At 41.2% G+C, this 25,952-nt stretch overlaps 1 protein-coding gene across 3 annotated transcripts in view; it reads right to left on the bottom strand.

The window, feature by feature from the left end:
* RABEP1 (rabaptin, RAB GTPase binding effector protein 1) overlaps nucleotides 1–25,952 on the bottom strand; it is a 133,656-nt gene that overhangs the window by 6,518 nt on the left and 101,186 nt on the right. For all 3 annotated transcript variants that reach the window (XM_074388509.1, XM_039476336.2, XM_074388510.1), the window contains 7 exons: nucleotides 20,075–20,542; nucleotides 18,747–18,851; nucleotides 16,499–16,615; nucleotides 9,508–9,606; nucleotides 5,270–5,410; nucleotides 1,318–1,507; nucleotides 626–681 (listed from right to left, as the gene is read on the bottom strand). In XM_074388509.1, the coding sequence (XP_074244610.1) occupies nucleotides 626–681; nucleotides 1,318–1,507; nucleotides 5,270–5,410; nucleotides 9,508–9,606; nucleotides 16,499–16,615; nucleotides 18,747–18,851; nucleotides 20,075–20,542 (1,176 nt within the window). The remainder of the gene's footprint in view (nucleotides 1–625; nucleotides 682–1,317; nucleotides 1,508–5,269; nucleotides 5,411–9,507; nucleotides 9,607–16,498; nucleotides 16,616–18,746; nucleotides 18,852–20,074; nucleotides 20,543–25,952) is intronic.

Genomic DNA, 25,952 nt, shown 5'->3' with positions numbered 1-25,952 from the left:
ACAAGCCATGAAGCTGTTACAACCAGGATAAAAGGGGGGAAAAAAACTGGAAGTCTGAATGAGATACTCAGATGGACAGGCCTACAGGATGAAGAGCTGGAAGAACGGCAGATTGTGGTCAAGGAACTAGGTTGCAGTGAGATGACACAGTTGGGGAAAGTTCAGCTCAGTGCATGAGAAGGGAGGGCAAAGTGGAGGTGAAAATCTCTAAATCAAGGAACGATGAGATCAAGAAGTTGAATAGGATTTCTATGAAAGGTAATGATGATGTCTAAGAGGACTAAACCAGCTAGAAAACATCATCTCTTGTTTGTACTGTTGTCATACATATTTCTACTGTACTTCTAAGCATATGCCATGTTATGACCATGCCTGGTCTATCTTCGCACTATACTAGGCAACCCCAGGCTACAGACACGTTAGCCTCACCTCCTCAGTTTAACATGGCCTGACGCATGAGGCATTCTCAGTCACATCACACCCTTACCCCATTGTCTTTAGCCAAGACAGAAGTTCCTTAAAACAGGGCCCATGCCTTAATTATTTTTTGTTTGTTGTGTCTAACATAGAAGTCAATAAATAACCACTGGTTGCTGAAATAATTAATTTGAAACTCACGACTTACCTGTCCTTTTTCTACCTTTATTCTTTCTAATTCAGCTTTTAAGCTAGAAATGGAAGCTACAAGAAAAAAAATTGAGATGTATTAGCATTCATCTATTATTATTCATGAAAATTGTTTTAAAATTTTAGACACCTCCAAAGGATGCAAACAGATACTGAACATGGGTTGTGGGGCTGCCTTCTCAAAATTATCACCAAGCAGTCAGCATATTTAGGCTCAGGTCCATACAAATGGCTACTGTGTCATAAACTACTTCTAGATCATATATCACATCTCTGCAGGGAACTGCCACCCATCAAATCATGTTCCCTGGGTCTGGGTTCAAGTACTGAGTCTCCTATCTATGAATAATTGCCAAAAAGGCCACAGAACTCATAAACAGACAAGTTTTTGGCTGGGTGCAGTAGCTCATGCCTGTAATTCCAGCACTTTTGGAGGTGGATGGATCACCTGGGGTCGGGAGTTCGAGACCAGCCTGACCAACATGGAGAAACCCCATCTCTACTAAAAATACAAAATTAGCCAGGCGTGGTGGCTAATTTTTGTATTAAAAATTACAAAAAATGGACTGAGTCCTTACTACATTCTTTCCTGTGCTTTTATGTGTTCCAGACTCCATGGTCACATATTACTTCTTTAATACAGTTTTACTTAGTGACTCTTATTCCAAACTACATCACTATTATCTTCACCTATTTCCTCCTTGCAGTTTTCTATTTCTAGCTGCAGAGTTTCTTCAAGATTTTCTTTTAAACACTGTTCTGCTTGGATCTGCTCTTTTAGGAAAAGTATCTCAGCCTTCAGCTTTTCTTCCATGTGGTCTGCTGCTGTCCGCACATTAATGATGTCCTCACGGTATTTTAATACCAATTCCCGCAGTGCCTGGATTCAACAAATAAATGATTATTGGATTTGTAAGAGTGAAAGAAAATAAACAAAGATTTTCTATAACCAGAATTTCAGATGTTATTTCAATGTTCAAAAATTAAGACTTTGACCATTAAGCCACTTAGAGCTTCAGGGCAGGCGGCATGTCACGTTAACATTCAGTAGGTTATAGAAAGGAGACATTTTGGGCCCAATGGTATCTTGTGAGCCACATATTTTTCCCTCAAAACTGTTTCATAAGAAGAAAAAAAAAGGTTAAGTGACTCACAATAAGCCATTTGATAGAAATAACACCTTAGAATCCTCTACTATTACTTGCAGAACTTTGGGAGGAGTTAGGAAATGAAGACAAAAAAGACAAACTCAGTAGCAAGTGTCAACTAAGAGAGTAACATTTATTTACTTATTCACTTATTCGTTCATTCAAACATTTACTGAACATCTACCACAAGCAAAGTATGACCTTAGCCCAGAGGTAAATAATGGAAAGATGGCTTCCTAAGGTGGTAAGCTGTATAAAATTTATTTTATTTTTCTTCCTAAATTTTAGTTCTGTCTTTTAGAAATCCTTCCAATTATAGCCTAAAGCAACTCTAACATAAAAACAGGATTCTCAGGTAACAATGCATATAAATTAAAGTTTTTTAAATTCCGTAAGATTTATTACTGAGACAGGTCCAAGAATCAAGGCTTACAAGACTGACTACATTCTTAAAGGATTCTTAGAACTGTTTTTTTCTTTTTCTTGAGACGGGATCTTCCTCTGTCACCCAGACTGGAGTATGGAGTGCAATGGCATAATCATATCTCACCACAGACTCAAACTTCTAGGCTCAAGCCATCCTCCTGCCTCAGCCTCCCAAGTAGATAGGATTATAGGTACATGCCACCATGCCCAGGTAGTTTTCTTATTTTTTTGTAGAGACACAGTCTCACTGTGTTGCCCAGGTTAGTCTCAATCTCCTGGGCTCAAGCAACCCTCCCACTTCAACCACCCAATGCGCTGAGATTACAGACAAGCACCACTATGCCCCACCTGGATTCTTGAACATTTTAAAATCTAGGACTAGCCAAGCACAGTGGCTCACGGCTGTAATCCCAGCACTTTGGGAGGCCAACGCAGGAAGATCACTTGAGGTCAGGAATTCAAGACCAGCCTGGCTAAAATGGTGAAACCCTGTCTCTACTAAAAATATGAAAATTAGCTGGATATGGTGGCACACACCTGTAGTCCCAGCTACTCAGGAGGCTGAGGCAGGAGAACCACTTGAACCTGGAAGGCAGAGGTTGCAATAAGCTGAGATTGCACCACTGCAGTCCAGCATGGTTGACAGAGCAAGACTCTGTCTCAAAATAAATAAATAAAATCTAGGAATAAAAAGTCTCTAAAGAACACAGAAGACAGTATTTTTTCCTGACAAAAGAGAAAAATCTAACAGAGGTAGAAGATGGTAAAACAGTGATTTTAAGCTGATAGCAAAAGTAGACAGGTGCCTGATAGCTTTTTTTTTTTTTTTTTAATTTGGACAGGGTCTCACTCTGTCACCCAGGCTAGAGGGCAGTGACACGATCTCAGCTCACTGCAGCTTTGACCTCCTGGGCTCAGGTGATCGCTCCCATCTCAGCCTCCCAAATAGCTATCGCTGGGACTACTACAAGTCTGTGCCAACATGCCTGGCTAATTTCTATTTTTTGTTTCACTAATGTCAGGGTTTTGCCATGTTGCCCAGGCTGGTGTTGAACTCCTGAGCTCAAGCAATCCACCTGCTTTGGCCTCCCAAAGTGCTGGGATTGCAGGCCTGAGTCACCATACTTTCTTTTGATGAGAGCAGTCACCAATTCAGAAAGAAAAGGCAGCTCTCCCAAGAGTGCCTGTAACATCAGCTGAGATGACAAGAAGTTTGGGAAAGGTGGGGGACAGCAAGGAGCTAATGGCAAGGTAGACAACTGGTTTTCTGTAAATGATGAAATAAAAAACAGTCGTGTTAATACATATATAAAGGAAAAAAGAATGAGGTCCAAATTGTAGAGGTTGGATCTGTAGGGTATAATTAGGGAAAACTTCTAATAAGATTTCGTTAAAAAGGAAAAAAATAAATAAAAATAAACAGATACAAAGGTTGAATAGGACAGGCCTGGTGGCTCACACCTGCAATCCCAGCACTTTGGGAGACTGAGGCGGGCTGATCACTTGAGATCAGGGTTTTGACATCAGCCTGGCCAACACGGCAAAACCCGTCTCTACTAAAAATACATAAAAAAATTAGCCCAGCATGCTGGCACATGCCTATAATCCCAGCTACTGAAGAGGCTGAGGCAGGAGACTCACTTGAACTCAGGAGGCAGAGATTGCAGCGAGCCAACACTGTGCTCCACTGCACTCCAGCCTGGGCGACAGAGTGAAACTGTGTCTCAAAAACTAAAAATTAAAAATAAAGCTTGGATAAAGTTAAGGAGACAATTATGAATGTCTCTGGGAAACCAGTTTTGTAGGCCAGGTTTACCCAACTAGAAAAAAATGTAAGTAACCCAAAGTGTCATCTTTGGTCAGGCAAGGTGGTTCACTTGAGGTCAGGAGTTCGAGACCAGCCTGGCCAACATGGTGAAACCTCGTCTATACTATAAATACAAAACATTAGGTAGGCATGGTGGCGGGTGCTTGTAATCCCAGCTACTTGGGAGGCTGAGGCAGGAGAACTGTTTGAATCCGGGAGACGGAGGTTGCAGTGAGCAGAGATGGAGAACCCCACCATTGCACTCCAGCCTGGGTGACAGATAATACATTTCAGACAGATAAAATATTATCTGTCAAAACAAAAGTCTCATCTTTATGGACAGAATGATGGTAGGTAACCTTTCAAGTACTAGACACAAAAACAAACATCATAAGCAGCCAGCATGGTAACCCCTTCAAACATTTAATTTCTGACACACTCTCAATCTGGTCCCACAAAAATAACTTACAGATCTTTAAAACATTAGGCTACGTCAAAGAAGATGGACACAAAAGACCACATATTATATGATTCTATTCGCAGGAAAAGTCTGGCATAGGGACAGCTATAGAGGCAGAAGTAAATTAGTAGCTGCTGAACGTTAAGGGAGGAGGGGGAATAAGGATGGTAGCTGAAGGGTAAACTGTTACTTTTCGTGTGTGTTTGTGTGTGTGTGTTTATGTGTGAGTGTGTGTGTGTGTGTGTGTGTGTGTGTGTGATAGTAACAAGGAGTTACTTTTTGAGGTGACTAAAATGTTCTAGGCCAGGCATGGTGGCTCACGCCTGTAATCGCAGCAGTTTAAGAGACTAAGGCGGGCAGATCACAAGGGCAGGAAATGGAGACCATCCTGGCTAACATGGTGAAACCCTGTCTCTACTAAAAATACAAAAAATTAAGCCAGGTGTGGTGGTACACACCTATAATCCCAGCTAATCAGGAGGCGGAGGCAGGAGAATCTCTTGAACCCAGGAGGCGGAGTTTGCAGTGAGCCAAGATCACACCTCTGCACTCCAGCCTGGGTGACAGAGCAAGACTCCGTCTCAAAAAAAAAAAAATAAAACAATGTCTAAAACTGATTGTGACAATGTTTGCACATATCTGTGAGTACAGCAAAAACCACGGAATGGCACACTTTAAATGGGTGAATTGCCATGTGAACGATTGATATCTGATATCTGAATAAAGCTGTTTACATAAAAAACATGGTCATTTCAGAAAATATATTTGTTTACATTTTTTATCATGTGGAAATTAAGTTACCTCTATAGTGTCTGGGAGGATGAAGTCTTCTGCTTGCTGTAATGATACATGCAAGCTATGCTTTCCCTGGAGACTGTCATTATCTTTCTGTAACCTCACCAGCTCTTCTGAAACCTGTTCCCGTGACTGCATCAGCACTGCCTAAAACAGAAGTAGATACTAATCACAGCCAGAAAGGTAAATCCAGTCTGATGATAGCTACACCAAAGAAAAACAAGACCAAACTAAAGGAGTGCTAAGGATGGAGGGGTATATGAGAAAGTTCTGCTAGAGTTAGAAAAAGCAGCTCAGAGCATGTACTCTAAGACAACTCCTATTTCCTCATGGCATGCATTCAACAGAAAGCAGGGAGAAACAAAAATCAGTGTCTTCATTTCCCATTACCTATACATCTGTTCAAGCTCAGATCACTGTCAATGGCCCTGCAGCCCCAAATACTGGAAGTCATCAAGAGGATCTAGGCTCAGGAATCATAGGGCACTTGAGAAGCTTATTCTTAAAATGGGACATGATCCCACTTCCGCTTGTTGATGTGTAAAACAATTTTTAGGTATTTCATATTATCTGTATCAATATAAAAGTTATTCCAGCAAATCTGAGTAGAAGTTCTACAAAAGCATATGACTCCTGCTAATGTGTAATACTAAGTCACCTTAAGGGTACTCATAAATGTAAATTACGCTTTCATACAACATTTGTTTTGCAGCTTCTATATGCTAATTTGCTGCCCACAGGAAATATAGAGAGAAAAGACAAAGACTTTGCCCAGGAAAAGCTCAAGGTCCAACAGAGGAGAAAGACAAGTAAACCGAAAACTACTCTACAGTGCCAGAAAGTGTTACGACAGAGACTGGGTACTGCAGTGATAAAAGGACAAAAGGGTACCTAACTGGGGGCAGGAAATTGGGGAGAGGGTTAGAGAACACTTCCCAAAGGAGGCGATGACTTAGCTGCATCCAGAAGGACACAGAGCCTAGAGACAGGCAGTCAAGGTCATGCAAATGCTCTGGCTAAACCCCACTGGCTCTTATTTCTTCAGTCTAGAATTAGCTGTGTTTTATTATCACTTTCAACCCATTTACAACAAAGTCTTAGCATCACAACACCTTTTGGATATGAAAAAAGGGAAAGAAGAAAATGTATATATTTGGTTATTTTTGTAAAGAGAAAAACAGAAGGTTAAGCCAAAAATAAATTTCAATGATTACTTATGAAAGTGGGTGGAAATGGGGTGAAAAGGATAGGGAATGGAAATGGAGCTGAGTATTTACTTTTATACTTTTGATTTATGAACCATGTTGTGTATGTAAAATATAAATCAAAAAAGAAAAATCAAATCTGAAAATACAAAGAGGAACAAATGCAGCTAACTACATATCAAATTCATAATACAACCACAGAGAAAAAAAAATAACTTTTGAACATAGTACTTAAAACTGTAAACCCTTAGCTGAGATACCGTCAAAGGGCAGAAGGAACTACAGAGAAATGCGGACCTTCACTTAGTAGATTTGGTGTTGGTGGCAATATTGATGTAGTCACTCTGAAACTATTTTGTCCCAACCTTAACCAAGCGATCAAATTTAACATCCCAGTATGGAACCACCCATCATTAATGTGCCTCATGATGTTATGAACCTCCCACTGAGTCATTTCATTTATGCAGTATTCTTGCCAAAATGTCTAACCTGAATCAAATCACAAGGAGATAATCAGACAAATGAATTCTACAAGAGAGCTGGCCTAAAACAAATCAACTGGCCTGGATTCTTTAAAAAAAAAAAAAAAAAAAAGAGTGGGAGACTATTCCAGATTAAAAGTGACTAAAGTGACATGACAACAAGATGCAATATGTGATCACTGATTGGTTCCTGGATCAAAATATAGAAAATATAAAAAGGAAAACCACCACTAAAAAGTAATCAAGGACTTACTGGGATGACTGGTTAAATTTTAAGGATGTAATAATAGTATTGTAGCGATGCAGAACATCTCTTTGTTTTAGGAAATACATACTAAAATATTTATGACTGTCATGTCTACAACTTAACTCCAAATAGTCCAGCAATAACAAACCAAAGCATACATACATATACATCATATACCTACAAACATACACAGAGAAACTGAGAAAAAGGTCAAGCATGCACCAATGCAGTGAGTTTCTCTTACTCGTGTTAATTTCAACAAAATGGTCGTGTATTCGAGTTCACAGGACCTCAACCTTAATTTCAACAATTCTCCAGTGTCACACATACTCATTTTAAGTGAAACCAGCTTGAAAAGTGTCTGAAAAGGCAGATGGGCCTTAAAAGACAAGAAGGAAAAAGATGCAAGAGGACAAAGGAGTGTAGGCGGCTCACCACTATGAAGTTGTCAGTATTTAACAGTGGTTGTTATGCCAGTGTTATTTTGTATTGTCTAATTAGAGAAAACATATAAGGCAGGGTGCAGTCACACCTGTAATCCCAGCATTTTGGGAGGCTGAGGTGGGTGGATCACGAGGTCAGGAGTTCGAGACCAGCCTGGCCAACATGGTGAAACCCTATCTATATTAAAAATACAAAAATTAGCTGAGCGTGGTGGCTCATGCCTGTTATTCCAGCTACTTGGGAGGCTGAGACAGGAGAACTGCCTGAACCCGAGAGGTGGAGGTTGCACTGAATCGACATCGCGCCATCGCACTCCAGCCTGGCGACAGAGCAAGACTCTGTCTCAAAAGAAAAAAAAAAGAGAAAACATAAGAAACTATGGGTCACTGATTAGGATGAGATTCTCTCCAACAGAACAGGTCTAGGATTTAGGGATCAGCTAAAAGGCCATTCAGATACTGACCTAGTAACAATTAAAAACGTACAATTACCATTCCACCCAAGGCTTTTTTTTTTAACCCATCATCCCCGGGTAAGCAGCTTTGTAGAATCATCCCAGCAGGGCCATCTCTACTACAGTTTAGTTGAAGCCATCAGATGTAGGCTCCAACTTTGAGAAAAATAAAGCAAATGCAGCCAGACTGGTGAGGAGGGAGGCCCAAGTCTGGGAAACTATCTGGAAAGGTTCCAGCCGGCCCTTGCTAATAAGACTCTGTCCCCATCCCTCGCAGGATGGCCTTCTGGAAGTTCCCCAGCATCACAACAGTTACATGTTTTTTTCATAACCCCTGTGAAACTAATATGGTTATTCTTGGCCAGGCACGATGGCTCATGCCTGTAATCCCAGCACTTTGGGAGGCTGAGGCGGGCGGATCACCTGAGGTCAGAGGTTAGAGATCGGCCTGACCAAATGGAGAAATCCCATCATCTCTAAAAATACACACACACACACACACACACACACACACACATACACACACACACTAACACTAACACTAATGATAGCTTAGGAGCTTTCAAAAAAAAAAAAAAAAAAATCACCGAAAAAATAAAGTTCTTTTTCTTTTTGTCACCCAGGCTGGAGTGCAGTGGCACCATCTCGGCTCACTGCAACCTCCACCTCCCAGGTTCAAGCAATTCTCCTGTCTCAGCCTCCTGAGTAGCTGGGAATACAGGTGCGTGCCACCACGCCTGGCTAATTTTTTGCATGTTTAGCAGAGGCGTGGTTTCTCCACGTTAGTCATGCTGATCTCAAACTCCCAACCTCAGGTGATCCACCCACCTCAGACTCCCAAAGTGCTGGGATTATAGGCATGAGCCACAGCGCCCAACTGCAATTTTTTGTATTTTTAGTAGAGACGGGATTTCACCCTGTTAGCCAAGATGGTCTCAATCTCCTGACTTCGTGATCCGCCCACCTCAGCCTCCCGAAGGGCTGAGATTAAAGGTGTGAGCCACCACACCTGGCCCTAATAAGTTTATTCTAAATAAATTAGCCATCCAGGAAAATCACAAAATGACTGGTCAAAAGCTGCACCAGCTATGGCTCTCAAATATTTCAATTTTTTAGCTTTTATTTGGAATTCGAAATTAAACATATGTCCATAGTTTATTCTGTTTAGGTTTCCCAAATCAGAAAAATAAGTTAAACAATGAGAAAAAAATTTTGTTTGATCAGAAAGTAGGTTTAAAAAGGAATACTGTCTTTAGAATATTTCATCCATTACTAATGTTCTGTAGTCCCTGGAGAACACAATAGTAACTACTTTGGACAGGATGACAAAGTCATATGAAAGATGATGTGAAAATAGAACAAAAAAGGAATATTTGTAACATAGTTATCATTTACTTAAAATGTTAACTTACCATCTGTTCCTGAACATCCCTCTTTGCCTGGGAAAACCCCTGTTGTAACTCTTCAAGTAAGATCTCAGATGCTTGGGCTCTTAGGACAAGTGCAGAGATCTTTTAAAAAAAACACACACACACATAGAAATATAGTTAGGAAATTGGTTATTCTGAAACTAACTCTTCCATCTTCTCATTATTTAGTGTCCGAGCTGATAATATATTACTTCATAGTAACCACTCACCACCATTCAATAGCTATGTGCACGTCTGCTGTGTGCAAAGCCTTGTCCTTTCAGATAACACAAGGCAATGCCAAAGCCCAAGTCACATGTAGCCATACATTAACAAAGGGCATTCTACCAGTGTCAAGAAAGCTATTAATGCACGTGACCCAGTTGTGGCTATTTTTAAAGATGTTCTTTAAAAAAAAAAAATCAGGCTGGGCGCATTGGCTCACACCTATAATCCCAACACTTTGGGAGACTGAGGCAGGTGAATCACCTGAGGTCATAAGTTCAAGACCAGCCTAGCCAACATAGTGAAATCCCACATCTATTAAAAGTACAAAAATTAGCTGGGCGTGGTGGCAGGTGCCTATAATACCAGCTACTCGGAGGCTGAGGCAGAAGAATTGCTTGAACCCGAGAAGTGGAGGTTGCAGTGAGCCAAGATTGTGCCACTGCACTCCAGCCTAGGTGACAAGAGTTAAACTGCATCTCAAAAAAAAAAAAAAAAAAAATTAGCCGCGCGCGGTGGCTCAAGCCTGTAATCCCAGCACTTTGGGAGGCCGAGGCGGGTGGATCACAAGGTCGAGAGATCGAGACCATCCTGGTCAACATGGTGAAACCCCGTCTCTACTAAAAATACAAAAAAATTAGCTGGGCATGGTGGCACGTGCCTGTAATCCCAGCTACTCAGGAGGCTGAGGCAGGAGAATTGCCTGAACCCGGGAGGCGGAGGTTGCAGTGAGCCGAGATCGCGCCATTGCACTCCAGCCTGGGTAACAAGAGCGAAACTCCGTCTCAAAAAAAAAAAAAAAAAAAAATTAATAAAAATGTGAAATCAGGCCCACAAAACATCACACATTTAAAGGATAAATGAAATCTTTTCTGAACTAGCTGCAATCTTTAACTTGCTACAATTCAAGCAATTTATACATGAGTAATATCAATGAATTATAAACTCCCTTGAATTAGTTTCAATGTTCCTAAGGAGGGGTTTATTTGAAAATTGATGAATCATACATAAAAATTATAACTGGAAAAGATTTTATTTAGACATTTTTAAAATAATTATTGTCAAAATTCTGCTTCCAAAAATAAAAAAAAAATTAAAGAATTTTGCTTCTAATAGTGGTGGATTAGGTAATATTAATCAACCTTCCTATTGAGGATGAAGGCACTGGAGAACTAACAAAGCAAAAAAGAATCACAGAGAAAAGGACCAGGACAAGGACACATGAAGAGTGGAACAGTCCTCTAGAAGAATGTGCCATACTTCTAAGTAACAGGTGTGACAGATGTGACACTGAGAAGCCCAGGAGAGTGCTGGAGAGCCCCAGGATGAGGTGGCATAGGTGAAGAGTTCAGGTCCTACCTAGCAAAGGGATCCCTGGTAAACATCCTGCCCTTTGGCTTGGATCTCTCAAAAGGGCCACACCCTAGGGGAAGGGAAGAATTTTAAATAATCCAATCTTTGTTGGGGCACAGTGGTTTATGCCTGTAATCCCAGCACTCTGGGAGGCCGAGGTGGGCGGATCACCTGAGGTCAGGAGTTCGAGACCAGCCTGGCCAACATGGTGAAACCTCGTCTCAACTAAAAAAAAAAAAAAAAAATTAGCCAGGCATGGTGGTACATGCCTGTAGTCCCAGCTACTCAGGAGGCTGAAGCACAAGAATCACTTGAACCCAGGAACTGGAGGTTGCAGTGAGCTTAGATCGAGCCATTGCACTCCAGCCTGGGCAACAAAGCAGGACTCTGTTTTAAAAAAAAAAAAAATCCAATCTTTATAACTTACATCATCTCAATTCCTATAACTGGATTAAAGTGATTCAAGATTGTTAGTACCAATATTTATTTGCCTGCCTCTCAAGGAAAATGGCATCATACTAGAATTTATATTATTTCAACTATTTTTTACATACAATGCCCAGCACTTAAAATGTGCAAGGAAATATAAAGTAAGACAGAAGGACAATAGAAACAGGTCTACCATGAATCCAGATATGTGAGTTATTAGATACGTGGCGTGTTCCAAAATTTAAAGTTGACAGAGAACTAGAAATGATGACAAATAACCAAATGAAAACAATGAACTGAAAAAAATCAATTACCAAAATTAAAAATTCAATGGACTGGCCGGGCGCAGTGGCTCATGCCTGTAATCCCAGCACTTTGGGAGGCCGAGGCAGGTGGATCACAAGGTCAAGAGATCAAGACCATCCTGGTCAACATGGTGAAACCCAGTCTCTACTAAAAATACAAAAAAATTAGCTGGGCATGGTGCCACGCGTCTATAATCCCAGTTACTCAGGAGGCTGAGGCAGGAGAATTGCCTGAACCCAGGAGGCAGAGGTTGCGGTGAGCCAAGACCGCGCCATTGCACTCCAGCCTGGGTAACAAGAGCGAAACTCCGTCTCGAAAAAAAAAAAAAAAAAAAATTCAATGGACAGATTAACAGATAAGATCCATGTGAAGAAAAAAAAAATCAGTTGAAGTGAAAGATTTGAAAAAAGTAAACAAAGACAAAAAGATGGAAAGTATAGAAGAGAGGCTAAGAGGCATGCAGATGCAGTAAGAAAGTGTAACACGGGCCGGGTGTGGTGGCTCAAGACTGTAATCCCTGCACACTGGAAGGCCAAGGTGGGTGGATCACAAGGTCTAGAGACAGCATTCTGGCCAACATGGTGAAACCTCATCTCTACTAAAAATACAAAATTAGCTGGGCATGGTGGCAGGTACCAGTAATCCCAGCTACTCGGCAGGCTGAGGCAGGACAATCGCTTGAACCCGAGAGGCGGAGATTACAGAGAGCCAAAATCTCGCCACTGCACTCCAGCCTAGCAACAGAGTGAGACTCTGACTCAAAAAAAATAAAAAGGTGTAACATATAAACCATCTAAAGAATGGCCAATGGAAATATCTAATAGAACTGAAAAGTAAGCCTCCTAATCTCACACCTTCTCAAAGGAAATTAGTCTCCAATGTCCATCAAAAGACGTGTACAAGAATATTTAAAGAAAACATACAACAGCCATAAACTAGAAACAACCTAAATGTCCCTCAACTGTAGTATGAATAAACAATTATATATCCTAGTAAAAGAATATTCAAGCCGGGCGCGGTGGCTCAAGCCTGTAATCCCAGAACTTTGGGAGGCCGAGGCGGGTGGATCACAAGGTCAAGAGATCGAGACCATCCTGGTCAACATGGTGAAACCCCGTCTCTACTAAAAATACAAAAAAATTAGCTGGGCATGGTGGCATGTGCCTGTAATCCCAGCTACTCAGGAGGCTGAGGCAGGAGAATTGCCTGAACCCAGGAGGCGGAGGTTGCCGGGAGCCGAGATCGCGCCATTGCACTCCAGCCTGGGTAACAAGAGCGAAACTCCGTCTCAAAAAAAAAAAAAAAAAAAAAAAAAAAAGAAAAAATACCTACTGATACGCCAAACACTATGGATGAATCTCACCAACCTAATGATGGCCAAGTAGACTAGACATGAAAGGCTACACACTGTATGATTCCATTTATATGACATTTAAGAACTAAAATGCTAAAATACAGTGTTAAAGTCAGCATAGTAGCTATCTCTATGCACAGGTAGGTAGAGTATTTATTGACTAGGAAAAGGCATGGGTATATTAGAAATGTTCTGTATCTTGATCTGGATGAAGACTACCCTGGTAACATTTTTCATATGTTAAAATTTATCAAATTGTATACATGAACTTTGTGCACTTTACTGTAAGAAATACAAGTTTTTGTTTGTTTTATTTCTCTTTTGTTTAGAGACAGGGTCTTGCTCTATTGCCCAGGCTGGAGTAAAATGGAGTGATCACAGCTCATTGCAACCTCTATCTCCTGGGCTCAAGTGATCCTCTTGCCTCAAGTTAGGACTACACACACGAGCCACCATGCCTGGCTAATTTTATTTGAATTTTTTAGTAGAGATGAGTCTCACTATGTTGCCTGGGCTGGCCCCAAACTTCTGTCCTCAAGCAGTTCTCACACCTCAGCCTCCCAAAGTACTGGGATTAAAGGCATAAGCCACTGTACCAAGCTCAAGTTTTTCAGACACATAATGGCTAAGAATTTTCCAATTATGATATAAGACATCAATTCAAAGATTCGAGCGTCCCTATGAAGCCTAAACAGGAAAAGTATGAAGAAAAATACACCTAGTAATAGCAGAGTGAAATTGCTAAAAACAAAAGATACACACCCACACAAAATCTTTAGGTTGGGCAGAGTGGCTCACATCTATAATCCCAGAACTTCAGGAGGCTAAAGTGAGAGGATCACTTGAGCCCAGAAGTTCAAGACCAGACTGGGAAACACAGCAAGACACCATGTCTATCATTTTTTTTTTAAGTCTTTATTTTTTTTACTTTATTTATTTTTGAGACAGAGTCTCACTCTTGTCACCCAGGTTGGAGTGCGGTAGCACAGTCTCGGCTCACTGCAACCTCTGCCTCCCGGGTTCAATCAATTCTCCTGCCTCAGCTTCCTGAGTAGCTTGGATTACAGGTGCCTGCCACCAAACCTGGCTAATTTTTATATTTTTTATTACAGACAGGGTTTCGCTGTTAGCCAAGCTGGTGGTGAAACCTTGTCTCTACTAAAAATACAAAATTTAGCAGGGTGTGGGGGCAGGTGCCTACAATTCCAGCTACTCAGGAGGCTATTGCAGGAAAATCGCTTGAACCTGGGATGTAGAGGTTACAATAAGCCAAGATTTCGCCACTGCACTCCAGCCTGGGGCACAGAGCAAGACTTCATCTGCAAAAAAAAATTAGCTGGGTATGGTGGCGGGCATCTCCAAACACAGCTACTCAGGAGGCTGAGGCAGGAGAATCACTTGAACTGGAGAGGGCAGTGGTTGTAGTGAGCTGAGGTTGTGCCACTGCACCTGGGCCACAGAGTGACAAGTGAGACTCCATCTCAAAAAGAAAAGGTAACTCTGAGCCGAGCGCAGTGCCTCATGACTATAATCCCAGCACTGGGAGGCCAAGGCAGGCAGGTTAACTGAAGTCAGGAGTTCGAGCCCAGCCTGGTGAAACTGCATCTCTACTAAAAATTTAAAAAATTAGCTGGGCATAGTGGCAGGCACCTGTATTCCCAGCTACTCAGGGTGCTGAGGAAGGAGAATACAAAAATTAGCCAGGTGTGGTGGTGACTGCCTGTAGTCCTAGCTACTCAGGGGGCTGAAGCAGGAAAACCACTTGAACCCGGGAGGCAGAGGTTGCAGTCAGCAGAGATTGCACCACTGCACTCTGGCCTGGGTGCGATAAAAATATAAGCTACTGAGTAAAAGTCATCTACAAAACTTATCACCAAAAGATTCTAATAAGATTACATAAAGGACACCTAACAAATCAGTTTTTAAAGACCAAAAAAAGTAAAATAGACCCAATAGAAAGATGAGTATAAGACCTGAGCAGGAATCTCTCACATACACAATAGCCCATTAGCCAAGAAACATGAAAAATGCTAAATAACTTGAATGGTCATTAGAGAAATGCAAACTAAGCCACAATAAAATACTATTACATACCCACCAAAATGGCTATAATTAAAATAACAAAATGACATTTTTCAAGATCTTGGAACCACAGGAACTGTCATACATTGCTGGTAGAGGTATAAATTGGTATAACCACTTTGAAAACTATCTGGCATTATTTGTACCCAAGCATTCCACTTCTAGTTATATATCCTGCAGAAACATGTCCACCATGTCCTATTCAAAAATTTCAAAGGAACATTATTCATAATATCCCAGAACTGGAAACAACTAAAATATCAATCAGCATTAGTATGGATGAATTGTGGTATATCCGTACAACGGTATGACTATTCAACAATGAAAATGAACAAACTTACTCCAGCCATCATCAGTAGGAATACAACACTGTTGAACAGAGGAAGACAGACACAAAAGAACACAAAATGAAGTATGACTTCATTTTCTAAAGTTAAAGCACAGCCTAACCTAATGATGTTAGAAGGTAGGACAGTGGCTGCCTGTCGGGAGGGGTTGTACGTGCAGGGGAAAGTGAGGGCTTCTGGGGTACTGGCTAATACTGCCTAATATTCTACTGCTTGATCTCAATGGTGGTTACACAGATGTTAGTTCTGCTATGTTTGGTGTATCAGCATATGTTTTGGTTTTTCGTGTTGCTATACCTTTTTTTTTTTTTTTGAGACGGAGTTTCGCTCTTGTTACCCAGGCTGGAGTACAATGGCGCGATCTCGGCTCACCGCAACCTCCGCCTCCTGGGTTCAAGCAATTCTCCTGCCTCAGCCTCCTGAGTAGCTGGGATTACAGGCACGTGCCACCATGCCCAGCTAATGTTTTGTATTTTTAGTAGAGATGGGGTTTCACCATGTTGACCAGGATGGTCTCGATCTCTCGACCTCGTGATCCACCCGCCTCGGCCTCCCAAAGTGCTGGGATTACAGGCTTGAGCCACCGCGCCCGGCCTTGCTATACTTTTTAAAAGCTTTAAATAATTAGTATCTTTGTCAGCAAGTTTCTACTGCAGGAGGAAAACCTAATTAATAAAAGAAAAAAAAAAAAGCAAGGAGAATCAGAACCTCCTGCCATTTACTGACCAATTATATTAAAAGTTATTTTCTAAAAATTTGTAAAACAGATATCAGAATGATCAGTAAGAAATCTTTTTACCTGGGGAAAAAAGTCAAACTGCCAAATCTTCAAGGCAAAAGAAACATGACTGTATTTTTTAAATGTTTTATTTGAATAGCCCAGTCATCCCTCACTTACCTGGTGACTGGAATCTTCAGTGCTTTGCTTTATGAAGTCTTCTAGCTCCTGCTTATCTTTCATTGTCTTCTCTAACTGGTCATTAGCTTGTCTTAGCATCAGCTGTAGTTTTTTCACCTATATCATTTTAAAAGTCAATCAGAAAGAAAAACCAGAATCCTTTCATAAATTTTTTAAAAAATCTAACTACAGAATTTTTAAGAATATCTTCTCTTTTTCTAGGAAACACCATAGATTTTTCAATTCAGACAGAAATGAGATATATGACCTCAAGAGACAACTGTACTGTCCTTTACAGTTAACAAATCATTTCTTACACACTTCCCATCTGAAAACATCTGCTTCTTCCCTGGATCCTCTAGTCCAGGTGTCCCCAAACTACAGCCCCGCGGCCACATGTGGCCCCCTGAGGCCATTTATCCGGCCCCCCGCCGCACTTCAGGAAGGGGCACCTCTTTCATTGGTGGTCAGTGAGAGGAGCACAGTATGTGGCGGCCCTCCAACGGTCTGAGGGACAGTGAACTGGCCCCCTGTGTAAAAAGTTTGGGGACGCCTTCTCTAGGCTATGACACTGTTTTCCCTGACTAGAAGTCTATCCTCTGTCTCCAATCTACAATCCACACTAACACCATAAATTTTGTAAAAGTGAAATCATATAATCTCCCTACTGAAAACCCTAAATGCCTTAATGTTTTGTTTTGTTTTTGTTTTGAGACCTAGTTTTGTTCTTGTTGCCCAGGCTGGAGTGGAATGGCACGATTTTGGCTCACTGCAACCTCTACCTCCCAGGTTCAAGAGATTCTCCTGCCTCAGCCTCCCAAGTAGCTGGGATTAAGGCTTACACCACCATCCCCAGCTAATTTTTGTATTTTTAGTAAAGGTGTAGTTTCACCATGTTGGTCAGGCTGGTCTCAAACTCCCGACCAAACCACAGGTGATCTGCCTCTCTTGGCCTCCTGAAGTGCTAGGATTATAGGCAAGAGCCACTGCACCCAGCTTCAGGGTAAAATTTAAACCCCTTCAATCATCACCCCTCCTAAGTGATGTCATCACAGCCTTCTTTTGTAGCTTACTCTCCCATTATTTTGTAACAATCACCTGCTGTGCCCAGCCACCTAACTACTCATACTTCCTAGAATACATCATTTTCTTCCCTAATTCTTGTTCTTTGTATAATCTTTTCTCTGCTTGGACATCCTTTTCTCACTTCTTTTTATGACTAATTTTTAGCCAGACTTTAAAACAGCCTACTGAGGCCGGGCGCTGTGGCTCACGCCTGTAATCCTAGGACTTTGGGAGGCTGAGGTGGGTGGATCACCTGAGGTCAGGAGTTCAAGACCAGCCTGGTCATCATCATCATAATAATAATAATAAATAAAACAGTCTACTGAAATGTGTATGGAATTCATACCCACACCACACCGTCAGGGGCCAACTACATTAGTTTTGCAAATAGCTTTAGAAATTTATCTTTGAAACATCTATGAGTAAAGCACACAGTTTATGAAGGAACTCAATAGCAATGATGTTTGAAAATATGAAACCATCATTCTCATCTGCTTAAAGTTATTTTGAAGACCAAGGGAATCATCTTCGTAACAGCCAAAGAACAATTTGGAAATATAAGGAAAAAAGTATCTTTCTTCCATATACTTTTACAAGTATATGAATTTTCTCATGAATTTCTACATTATTTCCTAAATGTCATCAAGGTACCCATTATCAAACACTGCTTTTGAAAAGGTACCGAAGATTTGCCAATCTCGAATACCAAATCTCCCAAAGCTTAATTTCTGGGAACTTACTAAACTTAACAAATTTATGACAAGAAGTGAGCAATAAGCAATGAAGGATACAAATTTTGATTAATACAACATTCAATTAAGCTTTTATTCTCTAAGAGGCAATAATCAACCTTTTATCTCCCTTAGATCTCCATATCATACAGTAATTTCCATGTATATAAAATCGCTTTTAGGCCTTAGGCAGAAGGGGCAGAATAGAAGAGATGAGGCAGTGTCCCTTTAAGAGCTGGGCTGACCTGTGCCGATACACAAAAGCAGAGTCCTAGTGAGCTCTCACTAAAAATGTAACTGCCACTGCATGTACCACGTTATTTCATAACTTGACAAGATGGATATGCTTCATGATGCAAACAGGACTGGGGGCCAGAGGGGAGGCAATTAACTCTGCACCTCCAATGAAAACTACAATAGGTAACAATCTGGCATATCCAGAAGACACTCACCTGGTCTCTTGTTTCTGCCTCTTGAATCTGAATTCCTTGTAACTGTTTTTCATAATTGGAACACATATCACAACGTCTACCAAGTTTATTTCCAGCATTATGCACCTGAAGGGCACCAAAATTACCTCTTAGGCAAAACAAAGTAATTCCACATCACATACTTGAGGTACACGTGCATAGTCTTACCCGTGGTACTCAAAGTAGAACATGAAGTAAACACTTTTCTTCAGGGCCTTACAGCAAACAGTTACAATATAGGGTCACATACTAAAAAGTCAAACTCTCCAGTACAAGTATGATAGACAACGGACACAATTTATCACCAAAGAGGCACAAAACATCACATCTGAGGAAAACACAAAGCAACCAAAAGGTACTAGACCGTGGTACTCACAGTTAATACTAACCAATCAATGGGAAGGAAAAACAAACAAAAACAGTGCTAAATCATCGTTTCACCAGCTCCAATTATAAAATAGGTATGAAACTAGTAAGCAGCACCTTCTCACTTATGTTTTGCATAAGACCATTGAGAATAGTTTCCTTAAGGCTTAGTATCTGTTCCTCTTATCGACCAATGGCTTCTTTAAAGGGAAGCAGCCTGAGTCAAGGAAAGCACCAGAAGTTGGTTTTGCTACTAGGTCAAAGGGATACTTCAGCAACTCACTTCATCTTTCCTAGACACTTTTCTCACCAGTAAATGGGGAATACCCATGCCCCAATTGTCTCATATAATCATAAAGCTTAAAGTGATCGGGTATGTTAAAGAGTTTTGTAATCCATAAAGCATTATGCAAATAACTGTTTATCTCCTAATCTTACCTGTGAATTTACAAATTCTCTAAGGAGGAAAATTAACCTCATTAAAGATTGCCTTTTCTCTCCCATGTTCCTAATCCCTCTTTAAACCCACTCTCAGCATCAACAGCAGACAGGCAATTGTGCTTTGGCTTAAAGGAAACATAAAAGCCTGAATCCTAGAACACATTGAGATTATAGAAAACTGCAAAGCAAACCAAATTCAGGTTACACTAACTTCAATTCAGTAATGCTAGTCAGAGAGATTGCTCCACCTTGAGAGTTGGGAGTTCAGGTGGGGAAGTTCACATTCACTGTGATAAGCTAGCTAGCTCCTTTCTCTGTCACAATTACCTGGAATAGCCAAAGCAGACTATGACAAGGGTCAGGCGGCACAGGTTAACACCCACTTACTGGCAACGTGTACCTGCAGACTCCAGGAACCATCTGCTACACGAACGATAAATCCCCTAACTTCCCAGTATGCCTCAGAGTGAGCAAGAAGGAAAAACATGAGAATGGTAACTCACCTCTTTCTGCAAGAGATTCCATTCTGTCTCACTAACTAAACGATAACCACTGGGGGACACATAGGCACTCTCCATGCCCTGGGTAACACTAGAGAGGAGGGACGCCGTCTCTTCTTGTTCTGGTGTCATCGCCTTGATTGCTCTTTCCTGATCTTTGGTTAACATAAACCCACTTGGCATCTGGAGTGACCCAAGGGATGCAGTATCAAAGTTCTCAGACACTGAATCTGCTCCTACCAGTGGTCCAAAATCTGACTCGTCCAGGTTTCCAGCAGATTTTGCTTTGTAGTTATAGCCTAAAGCTTTGGATTGCAATGAGCCCGAGGTTCCCAAGCTGTCTGTAGACTGTGCTCTTCTGAGTCCATCTTTAAACATGTCATTGTCTGATTTACTGAAAGGATCTCCAGATGGCAACAATAAGTCTGCATCTAAGGAATGGACTGAACCATGGGTGCTATCTAAATGCTCCTGAAATATGAAAATAAATATTGCCAAATTAGACAATTCTCTTCATTTTCAAAGACAAAAACTATCATGTATTCTACCACTCATTACACATGATAATCATTAATGTGCTCAAAGAGCTCCCAGATACAAAGAGCTGAGGAAAGTCACCTGCAATTCAGTGTTGGGTATGTCGAGTGCAAGGTGCCTGTCATATATCCAAGTAGAGATGCCCACTTAATAGAGGGACACAGAAGTCTTTAGATAGAGACTTGGGAGTAACTATTGCATAATGATAATCAAAGTCACAGGAGCAAATCAGAACACCTAGGATGAGCATGTAAGAAAAGAGGGCCAAGGGCAGAGTCCTGAGAAAGACTAACATTTTGAGGATGGGCAAAGAAGTAGCCATAGTAGTAGAAAGGAAATGATGAGAACGTGGTATTTTCAACCAAAGTGTAATCAACATGTTCAATGTTGTACACTATGTGAAAGAAGATGCAAAAACTCACATGTTGTATAATTCCATCTATTTAAAATGTCCAGAACAAGTAAATCCATAGAGACATAAAGCAGATTAGTGGTTGCTAGAGGCCAGGGAGAAGGGAAAATGGGGAGTGACTCTAATGGGTATGGGGTCTCCTTTGGGAATGATAAAAATGTTTTCAAACTAGAAACATTAATGTATATATGCCATGCCACTGAACTGTACACTTTAAATGGTTCATTTTACGTTATATGAATTTCAACTCTTTTTTTTTTTGAGATAGAGTCTTGCTTTGTTGCCCAGGCTGGTGTGCAATGGCACAATCTCTGCTCACTGCAACCTCCGCCTCCCAGGTTCTTGCAATTCTCCTGCCTCAGCCTCCCAAATAGCTGGGACTACAGGTGCACATTGCCATGCCCATCTAATTTTTTGTATTTTAGTAAAGACAGGGTTTCACCGTGTTGCCCAGGCTGGTCTGGAACTCCTGAGCTCAGGCAATCTGCCTGCTAAGGCCTCCCAAAGTGCTGGGATTACAGGCATGAGCCACCATACCCGGCTGAATTTGACCTCAATTTTCAAACAACATGGTACAGCACATTCCCGAAGGCAAAAAGCAAACAATGCCATTACATGAAGCAGTTGCATAGTTAGTGGTGACATAAGAGAAATGACTTAGGTTGAAGGAAAATATAGTAAGTTTTCCAATTTTTTTTTTTGAAATGGAGTCTCGTTCTGTCACCCAGGCTGGAGTGCAATGGCATGATCTCGGCTCACTGTAACCTCTGCCTCCCGGGTTCAATCAATTCTTCTGCCTCAGCCTCCCAAGGAGATGGGATTACAGGCGCCCACCACCACACCCAGCTAATTTTTTATTTTTAGTAGAGACGGGGTTTCACCATGTTGGCCAGGCTGATCTTGCCTGACCTCGTGATTCACCCACCTCAGCTTCCCAAAGTGCTGGGATTACAGGCGTAAGCCGTCATACCCAGCCCCTTCCAACTAAATTTATTCCATCTAAACGACAATATTTTAAGATAATATCCTTTCTAATTTTTGTTGTTAAATGCTCTTTTTTAAATGAACCAGAATAGACTGTGGAATACAGTTGTTACTGGCAAGCTCACATCACCAATTTTTTAAAATGTTTTAAAAATATACTTGGTGTAATAAAAAGGTGACAAATTTTGAGTTAATTCCACTATTTATTTCCTTTTAAAGATTTTTACTCATCTCAACTCCAATGGCTAAGAACACAAATCTTGTACATATTAAGCTTACTATGGCAAAGATCCCAAGTAAGTATCCTAATAAAAATTGGGCTAAGCCATCCTGTTAGTTTACAAATAAACCTAACACCCACTGCTATGTATCATATACAGTGCTGCTGTGATACTGAAGAGGGAAGGGGCTAGGGATAGAATAGTTATGAGAACCATTTAACATCTGACTACAGGCCTGGTGCAGTGGCTCAGGCCTATAAATCCAGCACTTTGGGAGGCTGAGGTAGGAGGACAGGAGTACAAGACCTCAACTCCTGAGGTTGAGCCCAGGAATACAAGACCAGCCTGGGCAACATAGGGAGACTTCATTTCTATGAAAAAAATTTAAAAATCAGCCAGATATGGCAGCACACGCTCGCAGTCTCAGCTACTCAGGAGGCTGAGACGGGAGGATTGCTTGAGCCCAGGAGATTGAGGCTGTAGTGAGCTTTGATGGCACGACTGTAATCTGGCCAGTCTGGGTGGCAAGAACGAGAGCCTGTCTCAAAAAAACACAAAACAAAAAACCCACATCAGACTCTGCATTGGCAATAGTTATCTTTAAAATGTTTACATCCTTGAATTCAGTTGTTCTTTTTTTTTTTTTTTTCTCCTGGAGACAGAGTCTTGCTCTGTCACCCAGACTAGAGTGCAGTGGCACGATACCATCCCACTGCAACCTCCATCTCCTGGGCTCAAGGGATTCTCATGCCTCAGCCATCTGAATAGCTGGGACCACAGGCATCAGACACCACGCCTGGCTAACTTCTGTATTTTTAGTAGAGACATGGTTTCGCCATGCTGGCCAGGCTGGTTGATACTCCTGGCCTTGAGTGATCCACCTGCCTCAGCCTCCAAAAGTGCTTTGATTACAGTCATGAGCCACCATGCCCTGTCAGGCATTCTTTTCCTAAGAACTCACACAAAAAAAAGAAAAAGAAAAAAATCAGATGCATTCATGATTTTTGTACAAGGAAAAATTATATATAACATTATGACATTACTTATAATAACAAAAAATTGTATAGTAGTAAAAAATGGAACCAACTTGACTATCAGTGTGTTAATCATGCTTTTCATTTTCTATATTTCATACTGTTTTGACTTAGTGGAGGCCTTGCTGGCAGGGAAGAAACTGCTTCACAGGACTAGCTAATTATTCTAGAGATAATAAACAACTCACATGACTGTAAACACACCTTTCATATACAAACCATTGAATCTCAAACCCGTATCTCCAACCACCTCCTTTACCTAAGTCACACACCAAACCAGTATCTCCCCTGCCCTAAATTAACCCAGGGCCAGTTCCAAACAACTAAGAGCAGACCCTATACCCCAAAGGCTGCCAGAATTAATTACTAGCCAGTCCTAAACTCTCTGCTCTGCTCCACTTTGCTTTTCCCAGAGAAAACACAGTAACAGCCATAGCCCATGCTTTTTTACTCGCTCCTGCTCCTGCTCCTGCCTCCTGACCAGCTCTGGTGCTTCCCGGCTGCATGATGAGCTTTGCCTCTGCTTCTAGGAGAACTGTGAGTAACACAAAACTTTTTTCAATGGCACTGACCTCCCTATGTCATCACTCAGTCAAAATTATGAATTAAAAACCAGGCAAAAGCTGGATGCAGTCTCACACCTGTCATCCCAGCACTTTGGGAGGCCGAGGTGGGCAGATCACTTGAGGCCAGGAGTTTACCAACACCCTGGCCAACATGGTGAAGCCCTGTCTCTACTAAAAAGACAAAAATTTGCTGGGCGTAGTGGTGTGCGCCTGTAGTCCCAGCTACTCGGGAGACTGAGACATCAAAAATCACTCGAACCGTGGAGGATACAGTGAGCCAAGATCATACCATAGCACTCCAGCCTGGGTGACAGAATAAGATTGTCTCAAAAAAACAAAAAAAGGCAAAAATTAACAAAGTGATTAGTAGGGAATTGGTTAAAAGAATTATAGTACATTTACATGCTAAAATTATGCCAGCCATTAAATATCGTTTTGGGGAAAAACATTTAATGATGTGCCAAAACCTTAAAGTAGATTTAAGTAAGAGAAAAAAATTACACAAAACATTATGTAGTTAAAATCTATGTTTTAAAAGTGCAAATAGAGCTGAGCATGGTAGCTCAAGCTTGTAATCCCAGCACTTTGGGAGGCCGAGGTGGGCGAATAACAAGATCAGCTCAAGATCAGCCTGGCCAACATGGTGAAACTCCGTCTCTACTAAAAATATAAAAATTAGCCTTGCATGGTGGTGCATGCCTGTAATCCCAGCTATTCAGGAGGCTGAGGGAGGAGAATCACTTGAACATGAGAGGCGGAGGTTACAGTGAGCTGAGATCACGTCACTACACTCCAGCCCGAGTGAGAGTGAGACCCTGTCTAAAATTTTTTTTTTTTTAAGGCCAAATACAAACATGTGTTCCAGCCTCGGTAACACGTTGATACACAGACTCTACAAAAAATCAGCTGGGCATGATGGGGGGCACCTGTAGTCCCAGCTACTCAGGAGGATGAGGCAGGAAGATCACTTGAGCCTGGGAGGTCGAGGCTGCAGTGAGCCAAGATTACACCACTGCACTCCAGCCTGAGTGAGAGTGGGATCCTGTCTCAAATTTAAAAGAAAAAAAAGCCAGGCACGGTGGCTCACGCCTGTAATCCTAGCACTTTGGGAGGCTGAGGTGGGTGGATCACCTGAGGTCCAGGAGTTCAAGACCAGCCTGGCCATCATGGTGAAACCCCATCTTTAAAAAAAAAAAAATTAAAAAGAAAAAAGAGAAACACATATGTTAACATATATATTATCTCTGGAAAAGAAAACAAAAGGAAAAAAGAGATATATACCAAAATATTAGTTGTTATCTCTGAGTAGGATGATCTACCAGTTATTTTTATTTTGTATTATGGCCTTTTCTATACTTCCCCAATTTTCCATAATGAACATTTTTGTAGACAAAAAAGCATATTCTAAGCATCAAGTTAAAGAAAATGTGAGATCTGCAAATTTCAAATATCTTTAGCCATAAATCTAACTCTCCAAAGCATCTCAGATTAACTTTTTTTGTGTGTGAGTCAGGGTCTCACTCTGTCACCCAGGCTGGAGTGCAGTGGTGAAGTGTCGGCTCACTGCAACCTCCACCTCCTGGGTTCAAACGATTCTTGTGCCTCAGTCACCTGAGTAGCTGGGATTATAGGCATATGCCACCTTGTCCTGTCAATTTGTGTATTTTTAGTAGAGATGGGGTTTCACTATGTTAGCCAGGCTTCAGACTAACTCTAAACCAAGAGTTGTGTCATGATTCTTGATACAAAACAATTACATTCAACATTCAAGTTGCAAAACACCAGCTCTGTAAGTCTACAGATCTGTTAAGAGAGAATCGAAAATAAAAATACTTCTCTGTAAATCACAACAAATGTCCCTTTCCTGTTTTCCTGCTTTTAAACTTTCCTGGATAGATTACTGCATGATGAAAACACTATGTAATCATTGGCTGTACCAAAAAATTGAGACATTCTCTTGGGAGTCTAACTATTTTTTAAAAGGCACAGCAGAATTAGAACAAGCGGTTCTTAGTCTATGTCCCAAAACAAAGAATGAACAAAATAACTACAATATACATCACTTTTTAGTGTCTACTAAATTTTTTTAAAAGTTTTTCTTGGCCGGGCGCGGTGGCTCAAGCCTGT

The sequence above is a fragment of the Saimiri boliviensis genome, chromosome 17 (assembly GCF_048565385.1).
Source record: "Saimiri boliviensis isolate mSaiBol1 chromosome 17, mSaiBol1.pri, whole genome shotgun sequence".
Taxonomy (NCBI): Eukaryota; Metazoa; Chordata; class Mammalia; order Primates; family Cebidae; genus Saimiri; species Saimiri boliviensis.
This window is presented reverse-complemented; position numbering and strand designations above follow the sequence as displayed.